The 10,974-nt window shown below is 41.4% G+C and overlaps 1 protein-coding gene across 10 annotated transcripts in view; it reads left to right on the top strand.

Annotated features, from left to right (window-relative positions):
• The window catches only part of SLC20A2 (solute carrier family 20 member 2), a 107,395-nt gene extending 99,107 nt beyond the window's left edge, over positions 1-8,288 (top strand). For 8 of the 10 annotated variants that reach the window (XM_028481021.2, XM_028481017.2, XM_028481019.2 and 5 more), the window contains one exon: positions 7,063-7,684. In XM_028481021.2, the coding sequence (XP_028336822.1) occupies positions 7,063-7,227 (165 nt within the window). In that variant the 3' untranslated portion in view covers positions 7,228-7,684. Of the gene's footprint in view, positions 1-7,062; positions 7,685-7,856; positions 7,946-8,199 lie in introns of those variants that run through there. The other 2 variants (XM_028481024.2, XM_028481023.2) reach the window with 2 other exon arrangements.
• Positions 8,289-10,974: the final 2,686 nt, after the last annotated feature.

Raw genomic sequence — 10,974 nt, forward strand, 5'->3', positions numbered from 1 at the left:
CTGGTAACCACTAGTTTGTTCTCTGATTCTGTGAGTCTCTTTCTGCTTTGTTATATTTATTTGTCTTATTTTTTAGATTCCACATATAAGTAAAAACATACAGTATGTGTCTTTCTGACTTATGTCACTTAGTATAATACCCTCCAGATTCATCCATGTTGTTGCACATGGCAGCGTTTCATTCCTTTTTATGGCTGAGTAATATTCTCTTGTGCCACAGTACTTCTCCTTTATCCATTCATCTGTTGATGGACACTTAGGTTGCTTCCATATCTTGGCTCTTGTTTGTAAATAATGTTGCTGTGAATATTGGGTGCACATATCTTTTCAAGTTAGTTTTCATTTTCTTTGGAGAAATACCCATGAGTGGAATTGCTGGATTATATAGTAGTTCTATATCCAATTTTTTAAGGAACCGCCATAGTGGTTTCCATAGTGGCTCTACCAGTTTACATTTCCACCAACAGTGTACCAGGGTTCCCTTTTCTCCACATCCTTGCCAACATTTGTTATTTGTGGTCTTTTTGTTGATAGCCATTCTGACAGGTGTGAGGTGATGTCTCATTGTGGTTTTGATTTGCATTTCCCCGATGATTAGTGACGTCAAGCAGCTTTTCATGTGCCTGCTGGCCATCTGTACGTCTTTTTGAAAGAATGCCTATTTAGGTCCTCTGCCCATTTTTTTTTTTTTTTTTGCGGTACGCGGGCCTCTCACTGTTGTGGCCTCTCCCGTTGCAGAGCACAGGCTCCGGACGCGCAGGCTCAGCAGCCATGGCTCACGGGCCTAGCGGCTCCGCAGCATGTGGGATCTTCCCGGACCAGGGCACGAACCCGTGTCCCCTGCATTGGCAGGAGGACTCTCAACCACTGCACCACCAGGGAAGCCCCTCTGCCCATTTTTAAATCGGGTTGTTTCTTTTTTTGTATTGAGTTGTATGAATTGTTTATATAGTTGGATATTCCCCCCTTATTGGACATATCATTTGCAAATATCTTCTCCCATTAAGTAGGTTGCCTTTTCATTTTGTTGATGGTTTCATTCACTGTGCAAAACTTTCTAGTTTGATTAGATCCTGTTTGTTTATTTTTGCTTTTGTTTCCCTTGCCTGAGGAGACATATCCAAAAAAATATTGCTAAGACCAATGTCAAAGACGTACTGCCGGGCTTCCCTGGTGGCGCAGTGGTTGCGTGTCCGCCTGCCGATGCAGGGGAACCGGGTTCGCGCCCCGGTCTGGGAGGATCCCACATGCCGCGGAGCGGCTGGGCCCGTGAGCCATGGCCGCTGAGCCTGCGCGTCCGGAGCCTGTGCTCCGCAACGGGAGAGGCCGCAGCAGAGGGAGGCCCGCATACCACAAAAAAAAAAAAAAAAAAAAAAAAAAAAAAAAAAAGACGTACTGCCTTTGTTTTCTTCTAGGAGTTTTACGGCGTCAGGTCTTGCATTTAGGTCTTTAACCCATTTTGAGTTTTCGTATATGGTGTGAGAAGATGTTCTAATTTCATTATTTTACATGTAGCTGTCCAGTTTTCCCAGCACCACTTAGTGAAGAGATTGTTTTTTTCCCATTGTATATTCTTGCCTCCTTTGTCATAGATTAATTGACCATAAGTGCGTGAGTTTATTTCTGGGCTCTCTATTCTGTTCCATTGAACTGTTTGTCTGTTCTTGTGCAGTAACATACTGTTTTGATTACTGTAGCTTTATAATGTAGTCTGAAGTCAAGGAGCATGATACCTCCAGCTTTGTTCTCTTTTCTCAAGATTGCTTTGGCTATCCAGGGTCTTTTGTGGTTCCACACAAATTTTAGGACTATTTGTTCTAGTTCTGTGAAAAATGTCATGGGTATTTTGATAGGCTTTGCATTAAATCTATAGATTGCTTTGGGTAGTGTTGACATTTTAACAATATTATTCTTCCAATCCATGGACACAAGATATCTTTCCATTTATTTGTATTGTCTCCAGTTTCCTTCATCAGTGTCTTCTAGTGTTCAGAGTACAGGTCTTTCACCACCTGCTTGGTTAAATTTACTCACAGGTATTTTATCCTTTTTGGTTTGACTATAAATGGGATTGTTTTCTTGGTTTCTCTTTCTGATAGTTCATTATTAGTGTATGGAAATCCAACAGATTTCTTTATATTACTCTTGTATCTTGCAACTTTACTGAACTCATTTATTAGTTCTAACAGTTTTTTGGTGAAGTCCTTAGGGTTTTCTAAATATAGGATCATGTCATCTGCAAACAGTGACAGTTTTACTTCTTCCTTTCCAATTGGATGCCTTTTATTTCTCTCTCTCTTTTTATTTGATTGCTGTGGCTGGGATTTCCAATACGATGTTAAATAGAAGTGATGAGAGTGGACATCCTTGTCTTGTTCCTGATCTTAAAGGAAAAGCTTTCAGTTTTTCACCATTGAGTATGATGTTAGCTGTGGGTTTATCATAAATGGCCTTTATTATGTTGAGATATGTTCCCTCCATACCAACTTTGTTGAGATGTTTTTATCATAAAAGGATGTGAAATTTTGTTAAATGCTTTTTCTGCATCTATTGAGGTGATCATGTGATTTTTATCCTTCATTTTGTTAATGAGGTGTATCATGTTGATTGATTTGTGGACATTAAACTATCCTTGCATCCCAGGAATAAATCCCACTTGATCATGGTGTATTATCTTTTTTTATGTATTGTTGAATTCAGTTTGCTAATGTTTTGTTGAGTTTTGCGTCTGTGTTTATCAAGGATATTGTCCTGTAATTTTCCTTTTTGTAGCATCTTTGTCTGGTTTTGATATCCGGGTAATACTGGCCTCATAAAATGGGTTTGGAAGTGTTCTCTCCTCTTCAATTTTTTGGAATAGTTTGAGAAGGATAGGTATTAATTATTTAAATGTTTGGTAGAATTCCTCTGTCAAGCCATCTGGTCCTGGACTTCTGTTTATTAGGAGTTTTTTGGTTACGGATTCAGTTTCAATACTAGTTATTGGTCTGTTCAGATCTTTTATTCCTGACTCAGTCTTAGAAGATTGTATGTGCCTGGGAATTTATCCATTTCTTCTAAGTTGTCCAGTTTTTTGGCATATAACTGTTTGTAGTTGTCTCTTATGCTTGTTTGACATTGGTTGCAACTTCTCTTTCATTTCTAATTTTGTTTATTTGTGCCCTCTCTTTTTATCATGAGTCTGGATAAAGGTTTGTCAGGTTTTTGGTTTTTTGGGTTTTTTTGAAGAAAAACATCTCTGGTTTCACTGATCTTTTCTATTATTATTATTTTTTGGTCTCTATTCCCTTTCTGATCTTTATTATTCCTTCTTTCTGCTACTTTGGGCTTTGTTCTTCCTTTTCTAATTCCTTTGATGGAAAGTTAGGTTGTTTATTTGAGATTTTTCTTGTTTCTTGAGGTAAGCCTGTATCACTATAAACTTCCCTCTTAGAACTACTTTTGCTACATTCCACAGATTTTTGGACAGTTGTGTTTTCACTTTCATTTATCTGTCAAGGTATCTTTTTATTTCCTCTTTGATTTCTTCATTGATCCATTGGGTTTTCAGTAGCAGGTTGTTTAGTCTTTTGTTGTTTAGTGTTTTTTTCCATTTTTTTTCCTGTAATTGATTTCTAGTTTCATACTGTTGTGGTTGAAAAAGATGCTTGATATAATTTTAATCTTCTTAAATTTATTGAGACTAGTTTTGTGTGATCCATCCTGGAGAAGGTTCCATGTGCACTTGAAAAGAATGTATATACTGCAGGTTTTGGATGGAATGTTCTATAGATGATCATCTGATCTAATGTGTCATTTAAGACCAGTGTTTCCTTTCTGATTTTTTTGTCTGCATGATCAATCTATCCATTGATGTAAGTGGGGAATTAAAGTCCCCCACTGTTATTGTATTATTGTCAGTTTCTCCCTTTATGTCTGTTAATATTTGCTTTATATATTTAAGTGTTCCTATGTTAGGTGCATATATGTCTCTAAATGTTATATCCTCTTCTTGGATTGACTCTCTTATCATTATATAATGCCCTTTGTTATCTTTTGTTATAGACTGTGTTTTAAAGTCTATTTTGTCTGATACGAGTATTGCTACCCCAGCTTTCTTTTCGTTTCCATTTGCATGGAATACCCTTTTTCATCCCTTCAGTTTCAGTCTGTGGGTGTCTTTAGCTCTGAAGTGAGTCTCTTGTAGGCAGCATATAGATGGGTCTTGTTTTTTCTATTCTATTCAGCTGCCCTGTATCTTTTGATTGAAGCATTTAGTCCATTTATGTTTAAAGTGATCATTGATAGGTATGTACTTATTGCCACTTTATTTGTTTTCTGGTTGTTTTTGTAGTTCTTTGTTCTTTTCTTCCTCTTTTAGTCTCTTCCCTTATAGTTTGGTGATTTTCCTTAGTGTTATGCTTGAGTTCCTTTCTCTTTGCTTTTTGTGCATCTGTTATAAGTTTTTGATTTGTGGTTATTGTGTAGTTCATATACATCAACCTATATCTACTTGTTTTAAACTGATAGTCAGTGAAGTTCCAACACATTCTAAGAGCTCCACGTTTTTTTACTCCTCCCCCACCTCCCATGTTTTATATTTTGGTGTCATGTTTTGCATCTTTATGGAAGGGACAATTTTTATATCTAAAGACTAGAGGGAGTAAAATTGGATATATAAATAAAGTTCAGCCGTAGTAGTAAAGATATGCAAATAAAAGCAACAGTAACACGTTTTGTTGATTGATTAGCAAAAAGAGAACAATTTACAGGATTGTTATAGTGTGCTGAAATTCACAGATTATGGATGCCCTTGTACATTTACAACTGATTTGGCAGTAGGTATCAAGATCCTAAAATGCATTAGGAGAGGAAAGAGTTCTTTCTCAAAGTAACATTCCATCTGATAACATGGGAAGGGAGTTGGTAAATCACCACTTTGCAACCCCTGTAATAAAGATTGGATTGCTAAATCTTTAGCAGAAGTTGAGGGGGAGCGGGCAGGCAGTTGGTGAGGAACAGGATATTTCAGTGGTATTAAAATGTTTCTTCATGATTGTGGCAAAATATTAAAATTTGGTGAATTTGCATAAGGGGTGTATGAGAGTTCTTGCAGATTCTAAGTTTCCACATTATTTCAAGGTATTTTAAAAATGCCCCCTGTAACTAATAGTCCATTTCAGGGAATATTATTTTTTAAAGCCTAAATATAAGCTATATGAATGAGTATATTAATCATGAAATTATTTCTAATAGGGAAGAATTAGAGGCAAATTAGAAACGTTTAAATAAATTAAGGTACATCCACCTATAGGGTGTACCATTTTACATGATACTCATGAAGGCTGTGAGCACTATGGGAAGATGCTTATTTTCTTAAAGAAAGGAAATAGTAGTGTACCCTATTGTTTACAAATAAAGGTATATTTATAAAAAATAGTAGAAAGGAATATATAAACATGACAATAGTGGTGCTTTTGGGTAACCCACTAGTAGTGGGTAATTGTCCACTCCTGTTACATAAACTTGCTATAATATGATTATATTACTTTTTATGCTTTTTTAAGAAAAGTGTTTTAACAAAGGAAGAGGGCGTAGATGACCTTGAAACTTAAGCATGTTCTCTGTGTGTGAGCCGAGCTGAAGTGCGCTGAAGAGGGACAGGCCCTGGAGGGATGGTAACAAGGAGAGTCTAATCTCGGAAACTAGTGTTAGTGGATTTGACCATATTCTAGGACCATTAGAACCTAGCTAGTCCTTTTGCAGTAGAAAAGTCTCGATTGGCTGGCGTGTGCTAGGAACTGCTAAGCAGGATGATCAAGTTCGTGCAGTACACTGGTTATAGACAAAGGGTTTACACAGAATGATCATTTTGATGCCCCTTCCATGGGTTGTTCGTTGCTACCTGGAGATGTATGGAATCGCTGGTTAATCACGGCTTGGGTTGTCAAAATGTCAGATTAACTGCCTTTAAATATGCTGCTGGTTTTGGTGTTCCAGTTTCCTTCCATAAACAAAGTGTTGGAATTTATTTTTTCTGTTGACCCCAGAATAGACCCCAGTTGCTCTTTGAACCTCCTTGGCCCCTTCTGACTCTGAAGTATTTGTGGGTCAGTAGAGATGAAGCCTGTTTCCTGGAGATCTTCAGGGGCCACCTCCCAGTGGCCAAGGGCACTGTCAAGGGCACGTCTCTGAGTTTCACCAGAGCCTGAGTGAGGCGTGAGATGCTACAGGATTTGTACTTTCTTACGATTTCCATTTTTAGATACTTAGAGTTGTGGGGTTTTCCCTTGTACATTTTCAACAAATCACAAAATGAACTGCGAGTGTACAGAAGAATATCTTAATCCAGGTTAACATTCTGATCTTCAAGTATCTCTATCATTTTGTGAGACATGATTGACAGTTTAGATCCAATTATATGTATGCTCCATTTAGTTAATTAATTTTTCAATCAGCTAAAGTACAAGGACTGCAAGGCAGTTGGAGATAGTGGAGAAAACCAGTTTAAGATCAAGAGGCCTCAGTTCTAGTTCTCAACCTGCCGTGATTTACAAATCTCCTCATGCCCCAAACCCTCTGGAAATGTTTTATTCTCTGCAAACTGAGCCACGGGGATTAGATGGATTAGATATTTGCAGAGGTCTCCAGCTCCAACATTTTATGATGCTGTTATTCCAGGAGAAGGATACTTTATTGCCATTTCCTTGTGTACTTATAGCAGGTTCACATACTGTAATAAGCAGTATCCTGCCTGGGGAATCTTTAAAACGAGGGCGGTCGGTCATTGCTAGTTGATAAAGTGCAGGGGGAATAGAAAACATTTGGTTGGCTAAGCGTCCACTCAAATAGAGCAGAATACGGGTGGAAAAGTGCATCAGAACAGTATTCTGAATGGAATAATCCTAAAATAATTGTACCTAAAATCTAAAAAGTATTTTTAAAAGCTTTTACCCAATTTAGGGGGAAGAATTGGGAATCCTGTGATGTAGTTTATTTCTGAGATTAGCCAGTTAACATCGGTCGAGTGTGTAGACTGTGTCTCACCTCTGGTTTGACTCTGAAACGCCTGTTCCCCTCCAGGTGGGTTCGGTGGTGGCCGTGGGCTGGATTCGCTCGCGGAAGGCCGTGGACTGGCGCCTCTTCCGGAACATCTTTGTGGCCTGGTTCGTGACCGTGCCTGTAGCAGGGCTGTTCAGTGCTGCTGTCATGGCTCTGCTCGTGTACGGGATCCTTCCATTCGTGTGACCGGTCCTCTTCCAGCCGGTAAACAAGGGATGGGCCGGGCTGCATGTGGGCGCTGCGTGCTGTCTCCCGCCAGCGCCTCCACGACCCTCTGTGATGTTCCAAACCACACTGTCCACCTAGGTGTAGAGTCGTCCTCCAGAGCTAACTTGACTACTGTACATAATCATGTGCACTAAACTGGTATCGTGGTGATATAACATGGTGCGGTTACTTATATATTAAATATATATGGTATACATAGAATAATAGGTAGTGCTATTTCAGACATACTCGAAATGGGAGTGGAGACACTTGCCTAGAATTCGATATTCAACAAATCTTTGTACATACTGATTTCAGTGGCAAATTTTAAGAACCTTTGAAAAGGAAAGTGTAGATTGGAAAATGGTATTTTTTTCCCATTTAATATACTGTAACGTAAGTGAGATACAGGATGGATGATACCCATTTGGGAAGGTGTATGTGTGTCAGTGTGCTATTGAATACTGGAACAGGAGTTCACAAGTGCTTTCACCGAAGAATTTGTTCATATACTGTGTATTGATTATGTAATATATCATAATTGCTTCTGTAAATACTTAAAACTGTAATTTTTTAATGGTGTGCTTCCCTTATCCTTTTTTGATCAGAGAAGTTTGGAAAGTACCAAAGAAGCAGGGGAATAGTTTGCCAGTATTATATTTTCATACTGTTTGTCTCCCCTTCTCACTAATCCTGCCATTAGCCTGGGATGCGGCAGGAGCACCATGCTCTGAGCTGCCCTGGAGCAGGGTGTATGGTGAGGCACCAGCCCCCCGCATGTGCATGTCCCACTTCCGGTCCCCCTCCCCACCACCACGCTGCCACCGCTGCCCCGTGCCAGATCTTGGCCCTTCGCTGTCGTCAGTGTAGAGAAGGTACAGCGGCGAGGACGCGTGATTGAGCACTACATGTCAAGTCCAGTTTAAATTTCCACCCCCTCCTCCCCTGCAGCCTGAAGGATGGACCTCTGACCTCAGACATGGAGGCAAGTGCTTTGACATTCTGGAAGCTCAGGAGTGGGGAGGGCTGAGCTGTTAGACAATACACTGGACTTGAGGATTTCCTTGAGGCCTTCACTAAGCGGAGCGGTGCGATGTTCTGCTGGAGCCCCACTGGCGTCTTCTTTTTCGATAGCGGGAGGAAGTGTGACTAATGCTAGAGCCTGAAACTGTGGAAATGCTGCTAAAACTTTTATATTGACAAACATTTTCTCGGTACTTCATTGTGATTTTTCATTAATCAACCATATTACATTTATAATAAAAACATGCCCCTCAAAAGTTTTGCCTCTGAAGTCTTTTTCTAAATACCTATATAATGTTTCTTATTGAGTTTCCACAAAAATAAAAGCTATAATTTGTTTATTTCTATTTTTCAAATACCTTTTTTTCTCTTATTTTACTACTAGTACATGTTTGTGCAGAAAATACACGAGGGAGAAAAGGAAAGAATGGCCCGCACAGGCCGGCATCCCGAAATTGCCGTGTGTTCACACACACTGAGCCTTCGGTGATGAGCCGTCTGCCAGCAGGGCTGGTCCCCCATGGGACCTTTGTTAAAGGGACCGTCACACTCTGCTCGGTCTTCCCGCTTCGCTCTTAAGAAGTCAGCCAGACTCAGGGGAGTTGGGGCCGCAGCTCACACATCCAGAGCTGAGGACGCAGCAGGAACGCACGTCCTATCTCCCTTCTTGCTCAGGCAGCTCAAAAACCCAGCTCCGTGGAGCATCAGGAGCTTCAGAAGGAAACTCCTCCAGTCTCTGCAGCAGGAGTCCATCTTCTGGAGCCGGAAAGGTAAGAGGTGAGGAGAGCTGGCCAGGTGTAAACAGTTCTTCTCCACAAGGAAACCTGCCCACCCTGATTTTTCAATGGCATTTTAAGCCTTTCATGTCCCTGCTTTTGTTAAAACCATGCATTCAAGAAGTTCTCTTTCCTCCTAAACTTTGTAAGAAAAATAACAGCACGACACAGTGTCAGTTTGCAAGCTGTGTCCTGGGAGAAAGGCTGCTGTCTCAGCCCCGCAGCCAGGGTGGCAGAGGCCCTGGATATGAAGTGGGACAAAGGTCACACCCACACTGGGCCCTCAGTGACTGCCTACAAGAGAATCATTTAAGATCTAGACACACAGACTTAAAGTGAAAGGATGGAGAAAGATATTCCATACAAATGGAAACAAAGACTGTAACAGAAGACAAGGACATTACATAATGACCGAGGGATTAATCCAAGGTCAATCCAAGAAGATATAACAATTGTAAGTATATATGCACCCAACATAGGCGCACCTAAATCCATAGTGCAAATATTAACGAACATAAAGGGAGGAACTGACAGTAACACAATATTCACAGGGGACTTGAACACCTAACTGACGTCAATGGAGAGATCATCCGGACGGAAAATCAGTCCAGAAACACTGGCCTTCAGGCCAGTCCATTGCTATTTATAAAACATTCTATCCCAAAGCAGCAGAATACACACCATTTTCAAGTGCACATGTAACGATCTCCAGGCTAGATCACATGCTAGGCCACAAATCAATTCACAGTAAATTTAAGAAAATTGAAATCATATCAAGCATCTTTTCCGACCACAACACTGAGACTAGGCAATGACTAAGCTGTGTGCAGCTGCCCCTCCCTGCCTGTTACATGACTGGGACGAGGGCGGAGGAGGGACTCCCCCCGAGGGGAGGGGGGACGCCCAATAGTCTTTCCTTTGAGTTAATCAGCCTCTTCCTCTAAAAATGCAAACACTCCTCTGACAATGGACTCTCCCGCATCCCTGGCACCTTACTGTGGCTCTGTCACCAGATACTGCGCTGTGCAGAGCCAGCGGTGTGCAGCTCAGGAGCACCTGGGGACACGACCTCCCTGCGGGGCAGAGTCTGCATGCAGCCCAGGCTGCAGAAGGAGCTCGAGCTCCGAGACAAGGTTCTTGTACTTCATTCTTTGCTTTTGCAAATGAACTGAACTCCTGAGCAAATATGTAAACTCATTTGTTCATTTTCTAGAAGATAATTTAAAGAATCAATCTCCCTGTCTCCTCAGAATAAGCTGCACAGTAGAGATTTAAAACCGTCTCATCCCTCAGAAAATGGTAGAGTGTAAAGACCTGTGGCATCAGCGAGCTTATTCAAGTACAGAGGGAGGCAGGAAAAGGGCGCCTGAGGGAGATGACACAGGCTCTGTGGGGCCTCACAGGAGGCTTTGTGCAGGCCGCCCCGCCCACTGCCTCCAGGTTCTCCGGCGGGCACCGGGGTGCACGTTCCTCACGGGGCAATGGGGCCACATGGGCCGTGAGGGTCCCTGGGACAGTGGCAGGAGAGGGGCCGCTCCGGGCCTGGCCCACAGTAGGGCTCCGTAAACAGGGGCCTGTTCTCCTTCCACTTTTCAAGGATGATTTCCCACAGGAGCGCTTGAAGGGCAGCACTGAATTAGGTGATGAAGAAAAGGAGTAGATTAATCGCGGTTAGCTGAGGGAGGCAAAACTAGATGCTAAAGAACGGGGAGAATGGCTTCTCTGCAGGCTTGGGGACACCGGCAGAATGTGGTTAAACTCTCACGAGGGGATGTAACTGTTCTCGGACTGTCACCTTCCTAAATACCTTTACCGCGCATCATCCTTTATTATTGAAAAGACAATGACATGCCCCTGAAACGTATTAAGAAAAAAATCACCTACACTCCGTCACCCCACCACCATTCCTTTTGAAACATTGTCCTTT

This window comes from Physeter macrocephalus, chromosome 20 (assembly GCF_002837175.3).
Source record: "Physeter macrocephalus isolate SW-GA chromosome 20, ASM283717v5, whole genome shotgun sequence".
In the NCBI taxonomy this organism is placed as follows: Eukaryota; Metazoa; Chordata; class Mammalia; order Artiodactyla; family Physeteridae; genus Physeter; species Physeter macrocephalus.